General features: G+C 55.1%; 1 protein-coding gene across 1 annotated transcript in view; it reads left to right on the top strand.

Annotated features, from left to right (window-relative positions):
* The window catches only part of DRC3 (dynein regulatory complex subunit 3), a 34,620-nt gene extending 8,373 nt beyond the window's left edge, over nucleotides 1–26,247 (top strand). Inside the window, exons 5-14 of the mRNA XM_058702999.1 lie at nucleotides 3,131–3,297; nucleotides 4,792–4,942; nucleotides 9,326–9,441; nucleotides 10,115–10,227; nucleotides 11,640–11,814; nucleotides 16,664–16,795; nucleotides 18,818–18,888; nucleotides 20,716–20,839; nucleotides 25,515–25,646; nucleotides 25,959–26,247. Of these exons, the coding sequence (XP_058558982.1) occupies nucleotides 3,131–3,297; nucleotides 4,792–4,942; nucleotides 9,326–9,441; nucleotides 10,115–10,227; nucleotides 11,640–11,814; nucleotides 16,664–16,795; nucleotides 18,818–18,888; nucleotides 20,716–20,839; nucleotides 25,515–25,646; nucleotides 25,959–26,072 (1,295 nt within the window). The 3' untranslated portion in view covers nucleotides 26,073–26,247. The remainder of the gene's footprint in view (nucleotides 1–3,130; nucleotides 3,298–4,791; nucleotides 4,943–9,325; nucleotides 9,442–10,114; nucleotides 10,228–11,639; nucleotides 11,815–16,663; nucleotides 16,796–18,817; nucleotides 18,889–20,715; nucleotides 20,840–25,514; nucleotides 25,647–25,958) is intronic.
* Nucleotides 26,248–26,652: the final 405 nt, after the last annotated feature.

Genomic DNA, 26,652 nt, shown 5'->3' with positions numbered 1-26,652 from the left:
TCTGTCTCTCTCTGTCCCAAAAATAAAAATTAAAAAAAAAAAAAAAAAAAAAAAAACGTTGAAAAAAAAAAATAAAAAATAAAAGCCTGGGGCCTTTGCTGTGCAGAGCCAGCAAAGATATGCCTGGACACACCTGGCCAGAATATTCTGACCCACCTGCCAAACCTCCCCATCTGGGAGAGAGTCAAGGGAGCAGTCTAGTTCCTCTAGACCCAGGGTGACAGACAACTGTAGGCCCTGCCAGTCAGGGGGGCCCAGATCAAGCCAGAAACAATTATCACAGCTGCTAGTGTCCCTTGAGCACGACTACCTGCTAAGCACGGGCCTGTCTGCTTTCCTTGTGAGGCCTTTTAATCCATCCATTTGCATCCCCATCGTAGAAATGAGCAAACTGAGGTCTCAGTGAGTAGTGAGGGCATCAGGCTCCCAGCTGAGCTCTGTCCAAGTGTAGAGCTCTGGCCCTCATTGCTAAGGCCTCAGGGGGTTTTGGTGAACGAGGAGAGGGGGCTGGCCGGAGAGCTCTTTGTATCGCTGTCTTATTTAGCCCCCACGGCAATCCTAAACGGTGAGTGTTACAATCCCAATGTGGAGAAGAGGAACTGAGATTTTGCGAGGCCAAGGCACTTGCCCAAAGCTCCAGCGGAGCTGCCACACAAGCCCGTATCTGTGTGACCCCGAAGCCCATGCTCCCTCCGTCCGGTCAGGCCGCTCCCGACAACAGGCAACCTGGGGCATCGGCACACATCCGAATTTACAAAACACTCTCAGCTACAGTGGCCCCGACAGTCACCAGCCCACAGCAGCCCCACAGACAGGATTACGTTGCCATTTTGCAGATACAGATGCAGCAGCTGACGCTGGGCGGCTGACGGACCCGATGGGGTCACACGTTACAGGCAGAGGAGGCGAACCACAGCCAGGTCTCCTGACAGCTGGGCCCGGGTCTTTTGCCCCAGGCAACCCCTCCTGGCACCCCAGCACCCATTAATGCCGAGTCTGGTCTTGGCAGCCCGCCTCCTTGGCATTGCCAGGAGGCATCTTCTCTATAAGAGATGAGAGGGATAAGAGGGCGCCGGGCCAGCCCAGACCCTGAGCCACGCCCCCTCTGGAACACCTGCCAGGTACCAGCTGTCTGAGTGCCATGCTTTCAGGAGAGAGCCACCAGGCCCAGCTATCTCTCAGACCTAAAACAAGTGCCACGGGCCCCCGTGCAGTACTCCTGTGATACTATGGGGGTGAGAGAACAGGGGGGACATTTCTGGTAAGAGGTCAGGTCATCCCCCTGAGAGAAGCTGGCCTTTGTCAGTCACAGCGTTAGTCACCCAGGGACCCAACCATAGCCAGGAAGATCTGGGTCCCCGGGGTGCAGGGGGTGGGGCAGACGGTGTCTCCCACTGTTCAGCAAGCCCCCGCCTCATGCGAGGCCCTGCTGGTGGCCTGCCGCATCAGCTGTCCCAGGGCTGAGGCTGTACTGGAGCCAGCCAGGGCTGGCTCTCCAAAGCTGATTACGCACGACTAGTCCCAACTGCGCCTTCAGGGATGTCAGGCCGGTAGCTTGAAATTGGCCACGATGGGAGGATTTACACCACAGAAATGGGCAAGCGCTGCAATTCAGGGCCTCCCCGCCTCTGCCAAACCCTGGCCCCCGCCCCCCACCCCAACCCCCTGGTTAAACATTTACCAGCACGCAGCCAGTTCTAGTGGGCCAGGCCCGGCCTCTGAAGAACAGAACTGTGTTCTTGGCATCTCGCAGGCTGCAGTTCGAGCCTCAGCTCTGCTCACGTACTGACTCTACACCAGTTCCGGGAGCCTTCTGAACCTCAGCTTCTCTGTGTGCTGGGTGATGTTGGGCATATACCCCCAGGCCCTTTGAATCTTGGTTTTCCTCCACCAAACGCAGAAGATGAGGCCTATGTTGTGAGCATCAGATAAGATGACACACTTAGAAAGGGACGATGAGGGGGCGCTTGGGTGGCTCAGTCGGTTAAGCTTCCAACTTTGGTTCAGGTCATGATCTCCCAGTTTGTGGGTTCCAGCCCCACATCAGGCTCTGTGCTGACAGCTTGGAGCCTGCTTCGGACTCTGTGTCTCCCTCCCTTTCTGCCCCTCCCCAGCTCACGCTCTCTCTCTCTCTCAAAAATAAATAAACATTAAAAAGAAAAAAAAAAAAAAAGAAAGGGACGATAAGTTACCATTAGTCTCAACTGTCAGCCAGTGAGCATCTCCTGATATGCCAAGGAGGCTAAATTCAGGTGTGGACAAACTGACTTCCCAAATCACCGTTAAAACGTGATGGCCTGCAGCTATCATGAGCATATTTCCAAGCTCATGAAAAATTCCTAGTTTAGGCCTCTGGGCCCTTGGTGTTCCAGGACAGAGTTGCAACTCCAGCCCCAACCGATCCCAGAAAAGCACGGTGGGAAAAGAGCAGTTTTATTCCCCGGGATGTGAAACTTGGGCCACGGAGGGCCTGGCACCTCAGCTGCAGGTCGGGGTTGGGGTTTTGGAGGATCTGAGTCAGCTGGGATATAGCTGGAGGGTCCTGGCCTGCCGCATGTCCTGGGAGGAGCCCTGGATGGACTCTGGCACCACCATGGTTAGCTGTGTGGCTTTGGGCAGATCACTGAGCCTTTCTGAGCTTCAGCTTCCCAATGCTCAAATGGGGAGAGAAATTCCAAGCTGCCACTCAGGGCTGTTGTCAGAAGACTTACTCATAAGCACTTGATAAACTGGGAAGCGCTAAGCAGACAGGTGGTCTTATTATGAAAATGCCCGTAGATGTGAGGGAAGGAGGCCCTCCAGACTGTCTCCTCCTGCTCCAGGATGCACCATTATGGACCTCCCATTCATCATTTCCATCCCAGAACTACAGAGCACAGACTTGAGTATTTGGGCACATGTGCCCAGCCAGGAAGACAAGTGGCAGAATTGGAGAGGGTGGTAAAAGTTTGAGACAGTAGGAAAGAATCCGTGCATGGCTTCTAGAAGACCATAAGCTGTCAGTGAGGCAGTTACTGGCCTGACAGCTTGGTGCTGGCTCCCAGAGCATAGGTAGCCCCGATGGGTTTGTCCCAAGACAGTCCCACCCCTAACCCCAACCAGTGGACCCTCGTGGCCCTCTTCCTTCCAGACCTGTCCTTCAACAACATCGAGGCCATTGAGGGGCTGGACACACTGGTGAACCTGGAGGACCTGAGCTTGTTCAACAACCGGATCTCCAAGATCGACTCTCTGGATGCCCTCGTCAAGCTACAGGTGTTGTCGCTGGGCAACAACAAGATCAGCCACATGATGAACGTGAGTACTCAGGGGCGGCGGGCGCCAGGACTGGAGTGGCTGCTCTGGCCGCTCCTACTGGCCTCTGGCCCAGGGCAGACCGTGGGTCTGGGCGCTCGAGGGCATTGCAGTAGCTGGGGGTGGGGGAGAAGGGTCTGTCATCTGGGGTGGGGGGGAGGGGAATGCAGCCCTAGCCTTCCAGATCGTCCCCTTTTCCTAGAAAAACCAGAAATCCAGATTATTCTACCAGAGATCTGATCATGTTTAAACACCGCGCTTAGCCCATCGGTGGCTACCAGTCCGTACCTGCACCTCTTTCCCTGAGCCCCATGCTCACTTCACAAATATTTGCTGAGGTGAGGACCTCCTGGAAGTGGGGCGTTTGGCCTGACTGAAAGAGGGCTCCCTGTTATTTTCTCTCATGCCCCATTTTTATATTCTTTTTTTTTTTTTAATTTATTATTGAGAGACAGGGGGAGACAGAGCATGAGCATGGGAGGAGCAGAGAGAGGGGGAGACACAGAATCCGAAGCCGGCTTCAGGCTCTGACACGGGGCTCGAACTCAAACCGCGAGATCATGGTGTGAGTCGAAGTTGCACACTTAACCAACTGAGCCACCCAGGCGCCCCTCCATCTTTGTATTCTTACAGCACTTACCCCCAACAGTAATGATTTTATTTACTCTTTAAAGCATCCCTGGTCCCTGCCAGTAGAATGTGAGCCCTTGGTCTAAGGGTAGGGACCACGTGAGCTTTGTTGCCACTGCAGCCCCGGGGCCTAGCACTGCCTCGGAGGCCTGGTAGGTGCTTAATCCTGTTGCACAAACAGATGACTGGGAGGAACCCTCCGGAAAAGCATGCTTGGTTCCTTCGCCACCTTTTGCACAGTCCAGCGTCTGGTGTGCAGAAAATGCTCTCAAATGAAACAGTAGCTCTCTCGTTGACTTTTCCCCCACTTTCCTAAAAATGGAGTAGAGGAAGACTAAATGGCAGGTAGCGAATGTCCCAGTGTCATCCAGCTAACCCAAGGTTAACTACGAATTGGGTTCCATTTAATTTAAGAGATCTGGCCCTTCCACAGAGTTCACGGTGGAAAAGCGCGCCTGTTCTGAGGGACCAGCAGTAACAACTACCACCCTTTACGGAGTAGGCGGGAGGCACGCTTCTCAATGTTTCTCATAGCTCATTTCCTTTGATCCTTGGAACACCTGTGACACACATCATAGCACCCTTATGCCCATCTTACAGATGAGGGAACAGAGGCTCACAGATGTTAGGCAACTTGCCCAAGGTCCCACAGCTGGGCCTTGAACCCAAGCCTGCTGATCAGGACAGCCGTCCAGCCTGGAACCCTCCTCCCCTCCGCCCCCCTTCTCTCTTGTCGCCCCAGGCAGCACGGAGGGTGTCGTGGCCAGGCCGCAGACCCTGGCAGGGCGACGAGGGGAGAGGCCGCTGGAGGTGTTTTCTGTTCTGCGGCAGCCAGGAAGATGGGTTACTCTCCCCTCTTCCCCCCAGATCATCTACCTGCGGCGGTTCAAGGACCTGCGGACGCTCAGCCTCTCTGGAAACCCCATCGCGGAGGAGGAGGATTACAAGATGTTCATCTGTGCCTACCTTCCTGACCTCGTGTACCTGGACTTCCGGCGCATCGACGACCACATGGCAAGTGTCTTCCTCTGGGTCTCCTGGCTCTGTGAGTCCGTCTTCAGGCCCTCCAGACTGCACGGAAAAGGGCGCTGGGGCAGAGCCCCTCTGAGATCTAACTCCTTCGACCTGCCCCCGTGGGCACCATTCCAGCAGGACCCTCATGCTAGCCGTTCAGTGCCTGCTCACGGTGGCCAGGTCCCTCCATGTGTTGCCTCCAGGCCACGTCCAGCCACCCGGCACTGTCTGGTGGTCTGAATGAAGAAGCTGGGGACACCAAGCGAGGGCCAGCAGTTAGCATCAGCGGCTCGTGGCAGAGCCCGGGAGCAATAGAACAGCTAACTGTCCTCCCGTACGCGTCCGCCACGCACACGTTACTGTTTGATGTCGCTTTCACTCCAGCCTGTCAGTGGCGGGGGGGGGGGGGGGGGTCTGTTCCTGCCCTTAGCTGGCCAACCGAGGGCTGGCACCAGTGAGATGCCTCGCCGGGGAGCTCGCAGCCAGTGGTGGTTGGGCCGGGAGCCGGAGCCAGGCATCCTGGCAGCAGAACCCAGTGAGGAGGGCCCTTCCCCCGCCCACCGCCTGGTCTGTCCACGGCCACCGCGTTCCTGTCCCCCTGCTATGAGCTGCCCCCTTTCGCTCACCTCTTGCTCTTTGCAGTGTGATCCTTCTCTGGGTGCCTTCCCCACTGGAAGGAAAGAACCTGGCCCAATACCTGGGGCCTTTGGTGGCAGAAACGGATGTCCCTGCATGTTGGGTGCTACAGAGACCAAGGGACTGTTTGACCTGCCTGCTCCTTCTCGCGGGAAGCTGGTGCCTTCCTGAGAGAAAGGAGCCTGGGCTTGGGGGCACTGAGGTGATGGGGAGCACCTGGGAGAGCCCAGCAGGAGCAGGGAGGACTCGTCCACAGGTCTGAAGGCTGACCCTGCCTGGCCTGGACCGTGTTGCAGAGCCCCGGCGCCCAGGTGGACAGGGCCACCTTCCAAGTGTGGAGCCCTCTGCTTGCCAGTGCCTTCCTGGGAGGTCCACAGAGATAGGGTGAGGTCAGAGAGGTGCCCCTCTGAGGACCGTGGCTTTCTCTGCTTCCCGTGACAGCACCAAAAGCTGAGACTCGAATTCTAATACTCTCAAGTATTTTTTGCTTCATGTAGATAATAGTTTGGAAGTCATCACGGGCTCCGATGCTTGGAATGGGCCAGAGAGCTGTTGGGGTAGGTTTCAAAGTCCGTTGTAGAACCAGGGGACAGCCTGACACTGCACAGTTCCAAAGCCCCTCCCCAAGCATTCTCTCCTCAGTCCCCAGAAGCTTCCATAAAGGGCAGACAGCCCAGTCTGGGCATCCCCGTTGTGCCGCAGCGAAACAAAGGCTCCTTTCATGATTCAGAGACTTGCCTAGATGCATCAAGATAAATAATGAGTAAAAGGCTCTAAGAGCAGAGTTCTGCAAAGCAGGGGCACTTGAAACTTCCCTGTCCACACTACTGCCTGCCCTGAAGCCAGCCATAGCCTGCCCCAAGCCCCTGGCCTCTTGGTGCTGTAGGGCTTGGGCAGCAGAACAGCTGGGCCCAGATACAGGCCAACCAGGGGAGGGTCCAGGATGTCCCCTGGGTCTCCGGCCGGGGTGCTGGATGACTGGGGGGCCGCTCACCTCAGTGGGACTGTGGGAGGACAGAGGTTCAAGGGCAGGCTCTTGAGGTGCCTCTCAGCTCTGTGGAGCTCTCCCCCTGTTTTCATCAGGCCCCTTTTAAGTCAAGGCCCTGGACTGTGCCTGAAGGCTGGCCCTCCCCTCAATCCAGCCCTGAGGAACAGAGGACAGTCCCCCACAAACCACATGGAATGGGCAGGTGCTATGAGCTTGAGGGGCTTTGTGTGGGGAGGTGGGGAGACAGGCAGGGGAGGCAGGGGTCAATCAGCAGGGCCCTGCTGGGGTTTAAGGGTTCTCCGATTTGAAGGTGGGGGCCCGTGGGGAACCCTGAGCGGTTCTCAGCAGAATTCTTGATGTGGTCCGCAGTTCAGGAATCTGGGAGACAGAGGATATAGAGAAGAGATGTGGGATGAGGTGGGGTAGCAGGGAGGGAGGGAGGGAGAAGGCAGGGCTGTGGGAATGGAGAAGAAAGCGTGGCCCAGAAACTAGAGACTTTTAAAAATTTGGGACACCTGGGTGGCTCAGTCAGTTAAGCATCCAACTTTGGTTCAGGTCATGATCTAACATTTGTGGGTTTAAGCCCCACATTAGGCTCCATGTTGACAGAGTGGAGCCTGCTTGGGATTGTCTCTCTCACTCTCTCTCTGCCCCTCCCCAACTCATGCTTTCTCTCTCTCTCTGTCTCAAAAATAAATACATTAACTTAAAAAAACAAAAATTTAAATGTCCTTATTAAAGTATAAATATGTAGGAGTACCTGGGTGGCTCAGTCAGTCAAATGTCTGACTCTTTGATTTCAGCTCAGGTCATGATCTCACAGTTTGTGGGGTCAAGCCCCATATTGGGCTCTGAGCTGGCAGTACGGAGCCTGCTTGAGATTCTTTATCTCTCTCCCTCTCTCTTCACCACCCCTTCTCTCTCTCTCTCTCTCTCTCTCTCTCTCTCTCTCCCCCCCCCCTCAACATAAATAAACATTTTAAAAATATTTTAAAAATAAGGGCACCTTGGTGGCTCAGTCAGTTAAGCTCCCAACTTCAACTCAGGTCATGATCTCATGGTTCGTGGGTTTCAGCCCCGCATCAGGCTCTGTGCTGACAGCTCAGAGCTTGGAGCCTGCTTGGGATTCTGTGTCTCCTTCTCTCTCTGCCCCTCCCCCACTCATGCTCTGTCTCTCTCCCTCTCTCTCTCTCCCTTGCTCTCTCTCATAAATAAACATTAAAAAGTTTTAAAAAAAGAATTAAAAATATTTTAAAAATAAAGTATGACCATGTAAGAAAACAATATAAGCATACAGCTCAATGAATAACAGTTCTTTAGAAGGATTTCAGCTGTGCAATATAAGCTATTTGCAGCCAAGGCCCAAGTTAAGGCACAAAACTATAATGATACCTATACTCGCATCACGTTCAGGAGTAAGACGGGATGGGCTTCAGGCAGCACAGGAGAGCCGAAAGAAAGCTCAGTATCTGGAATCGAACAGACCCCGAGGAAGCCCTTACCTTCCTTTGTGGTGCCAATGCACAGAGACAGATCCTCTCACAGATACGTGAAAATACCAGGTGTACAAGGCGGGGGTTGGTGGTTTGAAGCATAGGATGAGCAGGAGTGAAGGGCTGGTGAAGGGCTAGGGTTAGGACAGAGCACATGTAAAGGCCTGTGGCAGGAGGCAGTGCGGCGAGGGAGCCAATGGCTGGCGCTCAGAGAGCTGGAGAGAGAGGGTGGCAGGCAGGCCTCGCAGGAGCTTGTCATTACCCTACGGCCAAGAGGAAGTCCTACAGGGCAGACAAGGGACCTACGAGATTGGGTTTGCGTTTAACAGAGGTTTCTCTGGCTTTTTGCTCGGGAGCAGTGGACAGACTGGGTGAGGGGACAGGGTGCACGGGGGAGGCCAGCTAGGAGGCTGAGGCAGGGATCGAGGCCAGAGAGAGAGGATGGTGAGATAGGATTAGGAGCTAGCACAGACAGGCCAGGGCACAGCCTGGGTCTGGTGGAGGAGGGAGGGTCCCGCATGTGTCCCGGGTCTCCGGCCGGGGTGCTGGATGGCTGGGGGGCCACTCACCTCAGTGGGACCATGGGAGGACAGAAGTCCATCTTGGACATGCTGAGGGGGCAGTGTTCTCAAGGCAGCTAGGGGAGAGAGGCTCTCAAAGGTAGGGTCTGGGCTGAAGGTAAAGACCCGCATGTTGTCTGAGGGTGGAGCCATTGGACGTGCTTGCACTTGACCTTAGCACAGGTGAAATCACCTGGGGTGTGTCGAGTGAGCCGAGAAGGGTGAGGACTGAGCCCTACAGGCTCCAGCAGTGCCTGCTGGGTATAAGGGGATGAGCAGGAGGGCTGGGAGGAGAGCCAGGAGGTGGCAGGGCACAGAGCCAAGGTCCAAGGCCCTTGAGACCAGGCCTGTGACTCAGGTAGCTCACTTTACCTGTTTCCCATCGTGCATCCCTGGAAGAGAGTGGGAGCACCTGCTCTGGGCATGTGCACCTGCCCGGGACGTGGCCCTGATCCCCTGCCTGTGCCACCTGCCTGTGCTGCCTTCCCCCCATGCTGTTGGTCCTTCCCCTCATTTCCCTTAGACTCAGGATACTTGGAAAAGGCCAGGAGGAAGCAAGCCATCCTTGCCCACACAGCCTTCACTAGGAGGCTGTCCATACCCCCACCCTCGCTAGAGAGGCCGCGGGATGGCAGAGGCTGGCATGGCCGGGAGGGAGGGACCAAACATGCCCCAGTAACAGTGCCCCTTCCCATCCCCCCCTCAGAAAGAGCTGGCAGAGATCAAACACCAGTACGGCATCGACGAGCTGAAGCAGCGAGAGAACCTGATTCAGGCCCAGCTGGATAATGAGCGGGCCCAGCGGGAGGAGCTGGAGGAGCACAAGGTACATTCTGTCGGGAGGAGCCCTGCCGCCCACCTCCCCCTGCCCTGGCTCCAAGATGCTGGCCACAGGGTATGGGCCCAGCTGGATCAAAGTCAGCAGGGCCCAGGCCCCAAGAACCGCTCTTGATGGTGAACATATGCCGTGTGGCCTCTCCTGGCTGTGACGGAGCATGTACATCACCCACAGGCCAGCGCCCTGTCCTGCCCTGTCCCCTCCTTGCTCTGCTCACCACAGAGCCAGCTCTGTCTCAGCCCGGATGCCACCTGCCTTGTCTCCTTGCCAGCCTGCCAGGTCCAGCACGAGGGCCTAGGGAAACAATCTGAGGGAGCAGCTCCTTTTAAGAAAAGGGTGGTTCCACGGGCAGCCAGGAAGGTTGAAGTCCTTCCCCGGCACGGCCCCGGACCCACTCTGCCCCACAACCCGCACCCCTTCCTCCAGGCCAACTGAGCCTCGTGCAACCTTCAGCTGATGCCTCTGGACCTCCGCGTGTGCCAGGCCCTTGGCCCGGCGTGCCTTCCCTGTCCTCCTGGAGGGCTAAAGCCCAAGGGCAGCGTGCCCTCCCCCACCCTCTGCAAAGTGTCCACTGACCCCAGCGCCCAGCACAGGGCCCCACCCATGGAGCCCTTGCCAGTGGATCAGCGTCCCCCAAGCCCTACTGTGTTTCTGACTGCAGGCCGCGTTCGTCGAGCACCTGAACGGCTCCTTCCTGTTTGACAGCATGTACGCTGAGGACGTAGAGGGCAACAAGCTGGCCCACCTTCCCGGCGTCAGCGAGCTCCTTCAGGCATATCCTTCCAAGTTCATGGTCACCTCCCCTGGCAGAGCCCAGGCCCCACACCACCAGCCTGCCGGGGGCAGGTCCCCTTCTGCTCTGGGCCTCGGTTTCCCCATTTCTCTTGTGAAACCCTGGAAGATAAAACCCCTCCTTCACAGCCATGTACCCAAGAGGCAGTGGAGAACCCAAGAGGTCAGCGGAGGGGCGTGGGGAAACGCTGCCTGGATTTCAGGGGACGCACAGCATGGCACGGGGTCCGCTGTGCTCGACAAGCCAGGTTGTCAAAGAGGGAAAACTGAAGTGTGGGTCTATGGTGCTAACCTGTAGTACCTATATTTATGTTCTCTTGCTGTGAGCTTTGCATACAGTGTTTATAATTTCCCAACTGCCCAGCAGATGGGTGCTGTTATTATATTAATCCCATTTTATAATTGGGGAAGCTAAACTTGGAGAGGTTGACTTGTCCAAGGTCATGCAGTTAGAAGCTGGGATTTGAGCCCTTGTCTGTTGCTCTAAGAGCCGGCATCCTTTCCCCCAGTCAGCTGGAGGCCAGAGGCTGTGACTGGCACTTGTCATGGCCGAAGCCATGATGACCTCAGTTGGCATAAACTATACATCGAGGGACTCAGGTTAGACTCACAACAGACTGAATTAGCGCTGAGACTGGCAACGAGTCACACAGTATGTCTGTGGAGTCGCCATCACTGGGTAGAAAGAAACTTTCTCTTAAAAACTCAACGTTTTGGAAAGGGTGGGGGAGGGGATGGAGAGGGTGTGAGGCAAAGCAGAAGGTGACAATCAGGGCTCTAGGCCAGACAGACGGGCTCCCAGCCTGGCTCTGCCATCCCCCAGCTGGGTGACCTGGGCTCACATCTGGGCCGTAGCGCCTGCCTGACCTCAAGGACTCCATGCTGCAGGTGAGGAAGCCCAAGTCCAGGCAGGTGAAGTGGCTTGCCAGAGAGGGGAGCAGCAGAGCCAGGACCTGAACCCGGACCTCTCTGCGTCCAGCCTGTGGTCCCCTGACCTTCGCAGGCTCCCTCGGCGCCCCTGCAACAGCTGAGCACAAAGACAGGAGCCCAACAAAGGCCCCCTAGATATCACGGCAGAGACAGAAACATACACTGCCCAGCTCGCTGGCTGGGGCTGGCTCCCCCTGGGCTCCCGGCCCCTCCCCGGCCCCTTTGGGTGCCCAGGATGCCTCTCCTGGGGCCTTTCTTAGCATGTCTCTCTTCTGCTCTGTAGCGTCCCCCCATGGCCCCTGCTTCCTTCCCGAGACCAGTCCCTCACGGTGAGGATAGGGATGCCCCAGCACCACATTCGACTCCAAATCTCAACTCCCGGCCCTGTGCCAGGAGCTGCCACCACCCTCGACCTGCATCCTCCCAGCAGCCTGCCCCCAAGACAGCTTCCTTAATGGCCTCACCTACAAGGACAAATTCGTCATCATCTGCCTGAACATCTTCGAATATGGCCTGAAACAGCAGGAGAAGCGCAAAGTGGAGCTTGACACCTTCAACGAGTGTGTCCAGGAGGCCATCCAGGAAAACCGGGAGCAGGGTAAACGCAGGATTGCCAAGTTCGAGGAGACGCACTTGCTGGTAGGCTCTGCCCCTCCCGTGTCCCTTCTCTGCTTCCTGCTCCGGATGCTGACCCCACCCCGCGGGCCTGGCCCCACCGGAGGGGCCGCACACCCTCTACCTCTGACGACTCCTAAGACCCGCGGTCACTGTCCCCGTTTGCCAGAAATCACCCAGCTCAGTGGCAGAGCCAAGGTTTAGCCTTCCACCGGTGCCACCAACCACAACTCCAGCACCATGCCAGAGCTGAGCCCAGGGTGACGCCTGTGGGTCCCCTTCACCTAAAACGCCCCTGGGGGCTAGGGCAGTGTCATCCTGTCAACAATGGTGTTTGTGTTGTCGCTCCTGTTATTAGCAACGTCAAGAACTGCTACTTTGCTTTGGTTCATTCGTTCGTTTAGCAGACATTTTCTGAGCCTCCGCTCGGTGCCTGGCTCTGGGCAGCCAGACCAATGCTGGCTGTGGCTCCTGCCCTCGGCGAGCTCCCATGTGGTGTGGGGTGCAGACCTGGGCCCTCCCCGCTGTGGTGGTCAGTACGACACTGGAGGGGAGCCCAGGGAGCCTCTGGGAGTTGCTGGAGGGACCTTAACTCAGGCTGAGGCTCACAGGACAAAGAGAAATGAGCCAGGGGTGGTGGAGGAAGGGCATTCCACCTGAGCGAGCAGGCCTCGGTCGTTCGGGACCTGCTGGACCCAGGCCACTCAGGGCCACGTGTGCTTGGTGGGACTTGCTTCTTTTCGTTAGCATCATGTTTATTTTATTTAATGTTTATTTTTGAGAGAGCGCAAGTGGGGGAGGGGCAGAGAGAGGAGAGACAGAGGATCAGAAGTGGGCTCTGTGCGGACAGGCTGACGGCAGCGAGCTCGACGCGGGCCTCCAACTCCCCAACCTGCAGATCATGGCCTGAGCCGAAGCCAGATGTTCGACCCACTGAGCCACCCGGGTGCCCCTAGTTAGCATTATTTTTAAAGATGGGTTCTTGTTCTAAGTCACAGATCTTCGTGAGACTCTAAGGAAAGCTATGGACTTTCTTTGTCCTCAAAAAACTGTCCACATACACCGAGTATGTGGGCACTCGCCTGCAGTGTCAGGGGCTTCAAGGAACCCACGAAGCACCATCGGGTTGAGAACTCTTAATTTAAGGTCAAGCAAAATCCCCAGATAATGCACATTCAGATATAATAGGGTTGGCGATGAGCTCCCAGATGCTTCCGGGCCTTCCTCACTCCCCGGTCCCCGGTCTCGGCTCATCAGCCTCACCAACGACCTCACATTCTGTGCGACTTAACCCTCAAGACCCTCCTCCTTATGTTTTAGGGTGGGGTGTGACTGCATTCACCCAGAAGTTCAAGCCTGTCAGCAGAAGAACACATTTGGCTCACATATGTGTTTTATTTGGCCTGCAGAGGATTTTAAAACGTTTTGAACGTCCTGCTGACGTTAAAAATGGGAAGATTTCACAGAAAACTTGTGGTTGCCAGCTTCTCTGGAGGCACTTGTCAGCAGGGCCTCAGTGGCAGTTGTCCCCTCTGGATAGGCCAGGTCTCCAGTCCTCCTGGACCCTGTCTGACACATCCTCCCTGAGGTTTCTTTTTTTTTTTTTCTTCTTCTTCTTCTTTTTTTTTTTTAAATGTTTATTTATTCTCGAGAGAGACAGAGACAGAGCACGAGTCGGGGAGGGGCAGAGAGTGGGGGAGAGACACAGAATCCAAAGCAGGCTCCAGGCTCTGAGCTGGCAGCACAGAGCCCGACGCGGGGCTTGAACTCATGAACTGTGAGATCGTGACCTGAGCCAAAGTCAGCTGCTTAGCCGACTGAGCCGACTGAGCCACCCCGGCGCCGCCTCCATGACATTTCTTATCTGGTGCCTGCAGCCACTGGGTTTGGGAGGCCTGGACGCCAGCCAGCAGGCTCCTCCCAGGCCTGGGCCCGGCCCCCTCAGCAACACATCCCCCTGGAGAAGCAGGACCTGGACCAGGCTACTGCCAGTGCTGTGCTCTTGCTGGTGCCAAGCCTGACTTCCTAACGTTCAGGGGGTAGTTCTTCGGAGCAGGCCGGCTCCCCCGGCTTCTGAGGCACCGGGCCCCACGGCCCCCATAATGGCGACACACTCAAAGGCTGCCTGGGATGAGCAGACTACCCTGAGCGCCCCTCTCCTAGAGCCTAGAACAGTGGTTTCATGCAGCCCACACACCAGAGTCCACAGGGACCCCACAGGGCTGGGGCTGACGCCCCAGCTCAGGGGGTGCGGCACAGCACTGGAATTTTCCAGAGCTTCCTAGGTGCCTCCTGCTTAGCCCAAGCTGAGCCCGCTGTCTTAGAAGTTCACAGGACTCTGTTGGCCTGAGGCCCCAGTTCTCTTTCCTCACGGGACCTCTTGATCTTGTCCTATCCCCCTCCTGCCACGCCCACTAGATCAGGGCTCCTTCAGCACCTCCTCCTGGTGCCCAGCCGGGCACAGCTTGGGGTCAGCGGGTCGGCAGAATGCTCACATGGACCCCTCACTGGTGACCCTCTGCTGGCTTCCGTTTCCTCATTAGAGAAATGGACGTAACCGCCTCCCAGAACTGTGTGTGTGTGGGGGGACCAGTGGGGAGCAGAGCAGGCGTAAAATTGTGATGGGCAGTCTCTAGATAGGTAATGCAGGTCTAAGCATGGGCACAGAATGACAAATGTAGATGGGGGTTGGGTACAGTCAGTCCAACCCTTTGTGTGTGTGTGTGTGTGTGTGTGTGCGCGCACGTGTGTGAGTGATGAAAGTGTACCATGCTGTTTTGCCCTTTGCTTTTTTATCTATGCAGCTTAGAGATCCTTCCAAAACTCGAATCGCCTTCTTTTTTAATAGTTGTAACATCTCTCCTTGCACGGATGAGCCATGATTTATTAACCCAGTCCCTGCTGACGGACAATTCATTTTTTTCCGTTCTTTCGCTCTTTCAAGCAGTGTTGCAGTGGGTAAGTTGGCGCGAGTCTGATCTGTAGGATGAAGTCCCAGAGGTAGACCCGGGTATTGCTGCTCTGACCAGTTACTGCTCAGCCGTGCTCCGCGGAGGCCGTGGCTTCTGCCCCTCGGCCCGCTCCTTGTCAGACCCGTGCTCTCAGGCTTCCTCGTCTCTGCCAGTCTGGCACACTTGGAGCATGTGTTTATTTTCCCTTAAGTGAGGATAAGCATCGCATGTTTTATAAACATTTGTATTTCTTTCTTTCTTTTTTTTTTTTTTAGTGTATTTATCTTGAGAGAGAGAGAGAGAGAAGGAGAGAGAGAATCCCAAGCAGGCTCCACATTGCCAGCGCAGAGCCCAATGCCAGGCTCGAACTCACGAACCATGAGATCGTGACCTGAGCCGAAATCAAGAGTCGGACACTTAACCGACTGAACCACCCAGGCTCCTCTAAACATTTTTATTTCTTTTTCTGTGAACTCTTTGTTCTTCTAATATGCCCTAATCCATTTTTTTTCTGTTTGGTTTTTGATCTATATCTCTTTCTTTAAAAAGAAATCATTACTTTGTACAAGCTCTTTATAGATTAAGAAATTAGCCCTGTGTCAGTGAAATGAATTGCAAATATGTTTCCCACTTTGTTGTTTATCGTGTCGTTTTTTTGTCTATGGTGCTTTTGCTATTCAAAATTTCTACACATTTTATGTAGTACAACCTATCAGTCTTTTTTCTGGTTATACTTAGAAAGGACTTCTCTACTCTGAGATTATTTATTAAAGTCTGTCTATTTTTTCCTTCTAGGACTGTATGGCTTCACTTTGTATGTTTAAATCTTCACTCTGTGGGAAATTTGTTTTCATGTAAGGTTCGAGGTAGGGATTAAACCTGATTTTTCTCCAGACGGGGTAACCATTATTATAAATATCATTCATCGCACTGAATCGTGCCAAGGTACTCTGTCCTTCTTCCCAACTGATACCATACATCAGGGCACCTGGGTGGCTCAGTTGGTTAAGCGTCCAATTTCAGCTCAGGTCGTGATCTCACGGTTTGTGATTTCAAGCTGTCTGTGCAGACAGCTCAGAGCCTGGAGCCTGCGTCGGATTCTGTTCCTCCCCGCCTCTCTCTGTCCCTCCCTTGCTCTCTCTCTCTCTCTCTCAAAAATAAACATTAACAATAATAATAGCATATATCAACAGAAACAAGTTGACAGTGCACCTGATGGCCGAGTCCCCAGGACCTTTGTTAGTGAGTGTCTGGGATTTGGTGCCAGGCTTGGACCCCAGGGTGTTTTCCGGCCCGTGAGCATCCTCTCATTCCAAGGGGCCTAGCATCTGTTCACCACCGGCATCCCCTTGCTCAGTAGGGTGCTCTGTGGGTCCAACTGGTTTCCTAAAGGCTGGATCTGTCTTACATTTCCAGTGTCTCTCTGTCTCCCTGTGCCTGCTGTGGACCTTGTATTGGACTCTGTTAGCCGAGGCCCCACCGTGAACCAAGAGTTCATACACACTGCTAAATCCCCACAACTTTGTGGCACACACTTCTGTCCCACTTTACATAAGGAAACTGAAGCTTAGAGAGTGGAGGTGGCTCAGTCAAGGTCACCCTGCTGATAAGTGACCCAGACAGGATTCGAATTCAGGTTCACCCGACTCTGAAGCCATCGCTCCTTCCACCCAGCCCAGCCACCACTAATGAGAACCCGAGCTAACGTGGACCGAGAACTCACTGACTAGTGCTGGCATCTGCTGTGCCTGCCTCGAGGCATGGGGAGGGTGAGTAGCTTCTGACCAATGGCAGAGCCGACACTTGAACTTGGACAGGCCAGCCCCAGAGCTCACATTCGTGCCCGACGAAGCCGATCGTCGCCTGCCATTAACTAATTACACTTAGTTGTGGGTTCCTCCAACCCGGGCTTCTGTTCCCAGAGTTTCAATGCCATTCGAGATGAGTCCGAGGCGACCAACCTCGAGATGAAGGTAGCGGAACACAGCAAGGACATCACTGAGCTGTTCAACGTGCTCACGACACTGGAGATGCAGCTGGTCGAGCAGCTGGAGGTGAGGCCGAGCCCCTGGGGCACAGGTGTGATGCGATCGTGCCCCGCCAGCCTCCTTTGCGAGGACATAGTGGGTTCGGGGGCAAGACCGTCTTTTTATTTTATTGTTTTTCTCGTAATTATTTTTTGAATGTTCACCTTATTTTTGAGAGAGACAGCGCAAGCAGGTGAGGGGCAGAGAAAGAGGGAGACAGAAGATCTGAAGCGGGCTCTGCGCTAACAGCACAGAGCCCCGTGCGGGGCTTGAACTCACCAACGGTGAGACGGTGACCTGAGCTGAAGTCCGACGCGTGACCCACTGAGCCTCCCAGGTGCCCCCGAATGCTATTTTAGCTGGAGCCCTCCCAGGCGCTCCTCCGCTGTGTGACTCAGCGCGGCGGACTAAAGCTTTCTTTGCTCATCCGTCCCGTGTTTGCTTTTAATATATTTCAGTCACTTAGATTGCAGTTGGTTCTCACGCCCCCATGTAGAGGTGAGCTCATTCCTCTGGAATGTACCCCCTATCCTGGAAGCACCCAGAGCCTCAGCAGGGAGAGGTATTTCTGATTAGACCCCAGGAGTCATCTGGGTGCTTGAGAGACAAAGTAGGCCCCCACTCTGGGACAAACAAAGGCTCCTCCGCATTGCAGTGCGTATTTGCCGCATCTCGGGGCCGCGCGCGGAGCCTGCGATTCAGCACGAATCAGCGGAAATGCAGAGCGCCTCTCTCTAAAATTCCTCAGCAGCCAGAGTGCCTTGGGTGTTCACAAGGCAGCCGAGGCCGGGGCCACCGAAGGCTGTGATGAATCAAACCTCATTGGATGCTGCCGTGGTCGGGCCAAGAGATGGCGCCTAATCAATCCCTCCCATGTCAAGGGACACCTCAGACAGGGATAGATCTCCCCATCACGTCACACGGCAGGTGTTGGCTCCCGCCGGGAGTGCTCAAGAACTGCAGGAAGCAGCTCGCAAGCGGCGGGGGAGGCTTAGGCAGCGGCTCCCAGCCTTTTCATGCAGGGAGATCCCCATTCCAGCGTCCCCAAAGTCCCCAGATCTGTACATGGTCGGTCGTACTTGTGTCACCAAGCAGCCAAAAAGCCCTAAGGTGCAGTCATGCTAACGACCCCATTTTTATTCATTACAACAGTGTTTACACACACATTTGAAACATGTATAATTGGCTCGGCCTGCAGACAGGGGTCGGACTCCTGTAGATTCCCGGGGCCCTCGGCCCACCCTGTAGCCCCGGGAGTCTGTGCTAGATCAGGGGCATGACCTGGCCTGGGGCTCACAGGGGAGCAGGCCTCACATCACCTCTTCCATTGCTCCCTCACTCAAGTCCCATTTCAGCGCTGGGGGACAGCTAAGCCCTGGGGGGCAGCAGTGCAGGGTGCCTCGGAGAGAGGTGGTAGGCATGCAGACAGCCACACTGATGGTGACAGGTCTGGGGCAGCAGCCAGCATCACCAAGGCACCTGGCAAAGCATTTCGTGTGAAGTAACTCATTTAAACTTCACAACTCCATGAGACGGGGACTACAAAGGAAACCCATTTCATAGATGAGGATGTTGAGCCCCAAGGACGTTAAACACAGTGGTGGAGCTGGGATACTGATCCAGGCAGTCTCTCAGCAACTCTCTCCCCTGTTTCTCTGGAAGTGATGGATAGATGCCATCATCGAGAAGCCCAAAGGAAGGGGGTTAGCTCTATGTGTGTCCGTGAGGGTTTGGGGGGGTGGGACCCGGACAAGTATTCCTGGCAAGGGGACCAGCACGTGCAAAGGCCCGGAGGAAGCTTTGCATTAAACCTTGTGGGGGAGTAAGGTGAAATGGCTGGAGAGTAATGCAGCTGTGAGAAAGAGGTCAGGAGGGAGGGCCATTCATAGGCATCCACCTGGGAAGGTCAGGGTGGTTGGTCTTTACCCTGAAGGTCTGTGATTAAAGCAGGCACCTGCTAAGTTCTAAGGAGTGCCTTTTGCTCTGATGATAGGTCAGTCAAGTTCATGTCTAAATATTCATGTTAACTGTGCTCTTTATCATTTCCAGGAGACTATAAACATGTTTGAAAGGAACATCATGGACTTGGTGGCACTCTTTATTGAAAACGTCCAAAGCCTATATCCTTTTCCCAGATGACCCTCCATGGGGAGACGCTACTGGCTCGTGGGGTTATCCTGGCCCACACCTGGGCTCCCCCTGCCTCCAGGGGAGCCAGAGGAGAAGCACCTGCATTTTATTTTTTATTTTATTTTTTTTTAATGTTTATTTATTTTTGAGAGACAGACAGAGACAGAGCACGAGTTGGGTAGGGGCAGAGAGAGAGGGAGACACAGAATCCGAAGCAGGCTCCAGGTTCTGAGCTGTCAGCACAGAACCCGACGCGGGGCTCGAACTCATGACCTGTGAGATCATGACCTGAGCTGGAGTCGGCCGCTCAACCAACTGAGCCACCCAGGAGCCCCAGCACCTGCATTTTAAACAAAAGGCAGAAAAGGGTTAAGGCTTTTTCACCAACTAAGCAGGATGCCAATAAGTGGTCCCCTTCCAGGTAGCCACCTTTGGGGTCACACCTACCCCCTCCCACTGCCACCAGGGCCCTAAACATGTCGGCAGAGATGGCCAAAAAGTCCGTACTTTAGAATACTTCACTTTTTGCCAGAAATACCTGAGCCCCAGTCTGATGTACAGAAAGATCTACACCTGTACCAAGATGATATCCACCCCATCACAGGACCCCATTTAGTGGGAATCTCGACCTGTGACGTTAGAGGAATAGAAATCCTCTAGTTTGTCACCACAGAAAAAGCTCACCTTCAAAAGATGGAGATTTGGGAACTACTTGGAATGTTCAAAGAATGTTCCACAGGGTCTGAGGGAGTTTCCCATCTCTCAGAACGATGGTGCCTTGTTAGCGTAAGGGTTTGGATACCTACCGGGCTTGCTGTGTGGGGCCCCATCGATTGCAGTATAAGGCCTGGCATATTTGTTCTCAAAGGAGGGATGTTCACAGAGAGACCACACCCCAGAATCCCTGTCTGCTTCCTATGTCGCAGGTACACACACCCTGGGAGTGGGACAGATACTGACAAATCATTTAGAATGAGATCGTCGGGTTAAATGTCAGGGTTAGAGCATTTAGGGCATGACCAACCTTTCTGCTACCTGAATTCAGGGCCCTGCCGTGTAGGGGACAAACTGCTATGCTCTACCCCGGAAGTAACCTCCTAGTCCTACCTTTCTGGGTCCACAGTCGTGCAAGGAGACAGAGTTACGGAGGCAGTAAGTGAGCAGCCCACACAGAGATCAGGGCCAGGAGCCTCCCTGAGGGAGGGTCCACTGAGAACCTGAGCGTGGGCCAGAGGGACAAGGCAGAAAAGTGGGGAGGACATCCCAGGCAGAAGAGGCAGCCTGTGCAAAGGCCTTGAGGATGGGTCACAGAGATCCAGAGTTCAAGACGGGGTCTTTAGGCCACAAGAGAGAGTGGGAAGTTCCTGGAGAGCCATTGCATGGGAGGGATGAGGTCCAGTTACCTATGTTTAAGAGCGTGCTGGCTGGTGTTGGGAGAAAAGGCTAGAGCGGAAAGACCAGCTCTTTGCTGTCCAGTCAGGAGGCGGTGGCAGGGAGAGAGGTGTTGGATGGAGAGGCTCTGAGAGAACCCAGCCCCAAGGGTCAGTGGTGAGCAGGTTGTGAGTGTTGTTTGGAGGGGGGGAGTGGGGATCAGGATGGCCCTGGGATTTCGTGCATGTGTACCACTGGCTGTGAAGGAGGTGATGCATTGGCACCTCCAGGTGTGCCCCTCCACCCTTCAAAGTCCGTTCTTGCCTGGAGGAAACGGCCCCGCCCTCTGAGGGTCTGCAGACGTGCGGTTTGAGGGTCTGAGGGTCTGAGGGTGGGGACGCGCCTGGTCTGCTCCGATCCCTGGCCTTTGCTTAACTTGCCTGCACGATGGCTCAGTGCCGGGACCTGGAGAACCACCACCACGAGAAGCTCCTGGAGATCTCCATCAATACCCTCGAGAAGATACTGAAGGGTGAGCTGGACGAGGACCTGCCCTACGACGTGCGCGCTGTGAGCACTGTGGGCGGGGCTGTGGCTGCGGTGGGCGGGGCTCGGGCACAGTGGGCCCGCAGAAGGTGGTGGGCAGGGCTGACACCCCCCCTCCCCCAGCCCCCACCGCTCCCCCCAGGCTGACTGGCACAGAAGCCAGACAGATGCGGTGGGGCCCGGCTCTGTGGCTCTGGTAAGGCTGAAAGCCTCCCGGAGCCTCAGCTTCCCCACCTGCAGAAGGGACAATGATGCCCTTTGCAGGGTGGTTGGCAGATGAAATAGGCCAACAGATAGAACAACCTTGGGTGCTCAGTGGGGCCCGACTAAAGAGGAGCTCATGATAATGAAGTGGCTTCAACTTACCAACAGGTTGGTTTCCAAAAGGTCGTTTCTGCGGGGCTTCTGGCAGTTTCCAAGAGAGGCAGTTGCAAATAGAGGTTAAGTTCTGAGATTTCCCCCGCAGGTTGTCCTAACCCTTGAGTGTCTGCGATGGGCAGCACCGTTTCTGATCCGGCACGTCGCCCCTCCCACCCTCTACCAGCACTGTTGGAGATGCATAGTCCCAGATCAGCCGTCCGCCAAAGCTCGTGGGTCTGCTCACCTAGGGCGCTCCCTGGGTCCCCTGCATTGGGGTCCAGTGGTGGCGCTTGTCTCATCTGCATTTACCACCCAGTCAAGCCACATTGTCCTTTGCGGGGACCACGGGCCTGCCTCCTCACTGCCCTCCTACAGGCTGTTCTCCAGGCGGCAGCCAGAGAGCCTTGGAAAACCACATCATTTTGTGCCTTTGCACCACGGCTCTAACGCTCTAACGGCCTCCCGTGACCCTTGGAGTAAGCACTTCGCTGCAGTGCACCAGACCCTCACGCCTGGCCCGCCTGCCTCAGCGGCCTCCTCCCCTCGCGCCCTTGCTCCCCGCCTCGCTCCTTTCGTTTGATATTCCACCCAGCAGACACGCCCTTCCCTCAGGTCTCCAGGTGTCTGGCTCGTCCTTGTTCAGCTCTCCGCTCAAATGGCAGCTCCTTGGAGGGGCCTTCCCTTGTCACTTCCCTGGAGAATCTCCGTCTCTCTATCACACACCCCGTCCGTCGTTGTCAGAGCGCTGCTTACGATTTCAGGCTCTCGCGCTTGTGTTGATTCGCTTCTGTGACCATTCACAGCAGATACAGGCTCGCAGGGAAGGCAGGGGTGGCATCTTCTCCAGCACGTACCTCCCCGGTGCCAGCGAGGGCGCCCGGCACGGCTGCCGCAGCTCAGCCCAAGTGCCGGGAGTTCTCCAAGCCCCGCTCTGTCGGTGCTGGCTGAGTCCCGCAGACAGAGACCGGCAGTCCCGACGCCCACAGCCTCTGTCCAGGGCAGAGACAAACACCTAGCTCAGTGGCACAGGGGCGGGGCCTCCCCAAACACCTGCCAACTGCTGTTGTTGACCAGACACAAGAAGATGTCATTTTCCCTGAGCCCTGAAATAACGCTGCCCCCAAGAGCCCACTCTGCTATCCCCCGGATGGACCACCGAGGGAGGGGTCATGCCGTTCCCTCACGGCATGGCTCCCAGGTCCGTGACACCTCGTGGGTGCAGGAACGAAAAATCCCTCCCTAATAACGGAGACGCACAGAAAAAGAAGGGCACCCGAAACTCAGTGGCCCCGAAACAAGCAGGCTGGACTGTCGGCAGGGGGGAGAAAGGGGTGCCCTGACTGTAAAAAGTAACAATAACAACAAGCAGCTGACATTTACCAAGGGCCTCCCGGGGGCCAGCTGTCTGAGAAGCCCCACGCAACGTATTTGCTCTTTCAATCTCCGCATCAACACGGTAAAATGGGTACCATTACGGTTCCCTTTTACAGATGAAAAAACTGAGGCACCGAGAGGAGAGTAACCTGCCCAAGGACATGCAGCGTAGAAGTGGTAGGGTTGATCTGAACACAGGCAAGTGTGATTCAGAGCCTGTAGCAAGACAGGGACGTACCCAAGAAAGGATCTGGCTTCTCTATCTAATTATCAGTGAGCATATCACGGTTCAAAGTCCCACCGATGACGTTGTTTATCTCTTTAAAACTCCCCTCATCCAGTTGAGTGATTGTGATCAGCTCTTGCCGAAGCTCGGGCCAAATCTGTCTTTTGAAGTCCTTCACTGCTTTGGAAGGAAAGGCAGAAGGCGCGTGCGTGCTCCAGGAGCAAGCCTGGAGGGAGGGGGCGGGAGGGGCGCTGGAGCCACAGCTGCCCAGGGCGAGGTCAGCGTGGCGGCAAGCACACGCCGCTGCTCCCCTCCACCACCGGGGCCGAGGGCACTCAGCCTCGTGCTGCGATGAGCCACTGCCACGTTTAGGGGGCAGAAGGAGGTCAGACTCGCTCCGGGGCTCTGAACAGCCGTGTGGCGTCTAGCTACAAGGGGCCGCGAGGGGAATCTGGAATACTCTACCCCTAAGAAGTATTCTGAGAGGGCAAACTGATACAGCCATCACCCCAGTTACTCCAGGACACCCGAGGTCCAGAAACAACTTGCATTTTAATTTTTGAAAATGTTTGCTTATTTATTTTGAGAGAGAGAGAGAGCGAGCACGTGTGCACGTGTGCACACAGAAGAGCACAAGCAGGGGAGGAGCAGAGACAGGGAGAGAGAGAATCCCAAGCAGGCTCCACGCTGTCAGCACACAGCCCGACACGGGCTCAAACGCACGAACTGCAAGGCCATGACCTGAGCTGAAATCAAGTCGGATGCTCAACTGACTGAGCCACTCAGGCGTCCTGCAACTTGCATTTCAAAATCCTTTCTTTAAACCAGATTCCTTTGGTTTCTATTCTACAAATGCCACAATTCTTCATGACCAGTTCTAACTTCATCAGTTTCTAAGCAGACTTTTACTTCCACAGTTCCCGAAGCATATTCTACACATCCAAACTCGGGGGGGGTGGGGTGGGGACGACGTCTCCCCTTGGCTTAGAGACCTGCTACGGCCCATTTTTGTATAAGGTTTGTTTATTTTTGAGAGAGCGCAAGCAGGGGGAGAGGCGGAGGTGGGGGCGGGGGGGCAGACAGAGGATCCAAAGCGGGATCTGTGCAGACATCAGAGAGCCAATGAGGGGTTCAAACTCATGAGCCGTGAGATCACGACCCGGGCCAAAGTTGGAAGCTTAACAGACTGAGCCACCCAGGGGCCCCTGACCCATTTTTCAAAACCACCAGGAACATCTTGTGATGAGTGAGTGTGTCTGTAGCTACTTCTAGGTCATCAGGACATGCTCCAGGACAGGCTGCCTCAAGCTGACAGGCTGGAAGGGCGTACACATCTTTGAGCCCTTCCCAGAGTCTGGCCTGGGAGCCTCTATGCACAGAGGAACATCTTGATAACTTCTTGTCATTTCTCCCATGTAGCCGTGCTAGCCGGTCCCCCAGGTGCCCATTCCCTGCCTCAGCTAACCGGGCTTTTCTACATGGGATTCTATGGAAAACCGCCAACCCACAAGGTGTTCACAGGCATTACTCTGAAAAGAAGCCTGTGGCCAAATAAACTGGCAAACCAAGAGGAACAAAGTGAAAAGGGTTTATACTTTCCAGAGCCTTCTCTGGAAAAATGTTGTGCGCCCTGTGAAATTCAGGAGGGGCCTAGGGTGTGCAAGGCTTTCCCCAATGTATTCGACCAAAGAAAAAGTTTTTTATCTCAAGATTCCATAGAACATATTTTTGGAGACTATTAAGTTAACCACTACTAGATTACAGAAAACAAAACAAGTATTTATCTACAACGTAGAACATTCAGGTCCCCTGCCTTACACAAAGTACCTTCCTTCAAAGTGGAGGCGACTGTTGGCTAAGGCTTTGGAAGCCTTGCCCTACTCTGGGAAATGATTCCACCTGATTTTCAACAAGAGCTATAGTGTGGACACCTAAAACCGGCCAGGCCTGGTAAGGGGTGGTCATTTTCAACAACTTTTAAAACATTTTTTTTAAACACTTTTTATGAGAGACAGCACAAGTGGGGTCGGGGCAGAGAGAGAGAGGGAGACTCGGAATTCGAAGCAGGCTCGGGGCTCCAAGTTGTCAGCACAGAGCCCGATACGGGGCTCGGACCCATGAACCGCGAGACCATGACCTGAGCCGAAGTTGGACGCTTAACCGACTGAGCCACCCAGGCGCCCCGTTTTTCGACGACTTTTTAGAAGGCAGAAAACAAGGTCGGGAACAAGAAGGCAGGAGACCCCAAGTGTACTCCAAGGTTCAATCTGGCTAACATGAGGGGCAATGGAGAGACAACATGGGGCGCAGAGGCACCGATTTACAGGGCCCTCTGTCCTCAGAGCAGCCTGGAGACCCCTCAGCCAGACTCACGCTTCCCACCTGACCAGCTGGTTTCAGGCGAGTCAGACTTGGGGGCAAGCAAGACAGAACCACTGTGAGAGCAGACGTCCTGAGTGAGGTTCCCTGAAGAAAACACACTCCCAACTAGCATTGCAAAGTCAACGCCATGGTGGGCCCTTTCCCCATAACATTCCGCGCTGCTCGGGTCTAGGGGGCGTTGTCCCTGGAAGGTGGGCTGTGACACGAGGGTGGGTTCTCCACTGGGCGCTGAGCAGCTGCCTCCACTAGCCAGGGGACACTCAGCTGGTTTTCTCTCTGGCCCTCTTTGTGCCGGGGCCGGGTGGGGGGGGGGGTGGTAACGAGACACACGCTCCCTTGACCTTTCTCGCTCACCAGCTTTTTGTCGACAAAGACACGATCGTTAATGCTGTTGGGACGTCGCATGACCTCCACCTCCTGAAGATCGACAATCGAGAAGATGAGCTGGTGACGCGGACCAACTCTTGGTGCTCACACTTAGTGGACGCGGTGAGTGAACGTGCGTCACGTACGCACTGTGCCCGTGTCTCTAGCTACCGGCCGGAGAGAAAGGGGAACTCTTTCCCCGGTAGCATAGACTCTTTGCAATAAGAAATAAAGTAGGACTTTAAAAACCCCCGTGCTAACCCGTCCTAACTCCTGCCTCAAAGACACAGATAAGTGGATCGAGGAGGCTTTAAAGTAAATGCGGATGGAACTATGCACATTTCAAAGAACGATTTCCTTTCCCCCAAATCGGACTCAGAGAACATAAGCGAGTTCTCTGACTTAAGGACCTCGGGCTTTGGTTTCACCCCTCAGATCCACAAGGATGAGATCATGAGGAACCGCAGGCGCATGAAGGAGATCCATCAGTACGTCGACCATGTACAGAACGAGCTGGACAACCTGGAATGCAGCGAGATCATAGATTAGGGCCGCGCCAGCCCAGACGGTTCTTCCCGATACAGCCCTCAGCCCAAGGGCACACTCACTCGACCGACAGCCTCAGAAGCATTTCTGGGAATTTCTCAACCCAGAACCCTCCTAACCCCATTCTTCCCCCACCCCTGGGAAGGGTAGAGAAAAATAAAGAATTATGTCATCTTTTCTCCGGTCTTTAAAAAAATAATCAGAATTCCCGTTCGTTCCTGAGCAGGAGAAACAGTCCAAGACAAACAACTGGCCAGCCTACTGAGAGTGACCTCTTGAGGGGGCTGCCAGTGAGCCAGGAGACTCTTGGCCAGGGCCCGGTGACAGCTGTGTGCCCACCGTTTCTGACGCGCCCAGGGCAGGCTGCCGGCAGTAGGCGGAGGAGGCCGACGTGGTCTGAGCCCTTCTCTCCTCGTGCTGAGGAGTGACGCCGGAGGCCGCAGACCCCAGCATAGCCCTGGGGCCTGGGCCAGCCCCCCAAGGCAGAGGCCGTGGCTCCCTGTGGCTCTAAGGTTGGCTGCGGGGACCAGAGTACCCTCTGGAGGTTAAGGGCACGGGCTGGACCTCCCCTATCACCTCTGCA

The sequence above is a fragment of the Neofelis nebulosa genome, chromosome 16, assembly GCF_028018385.1.
Source record: "Neofelis nebulosa isolate mNeoNeb1 chromosome 16, mNeoNeb1.pri, whole genome shotgun sequence".
Taxonomy (NCBI): domain Eukaryota; kingdom Metazoa; phylum Chordata; class Mammalia; order Carnivora; family Felidae; genus Neofelis; species Neofelis nebulosa.
Note: the sequence above shows the minus strand (reverse complement) of the source record. Positions and strands in the feature narration are given on the sequence as shown.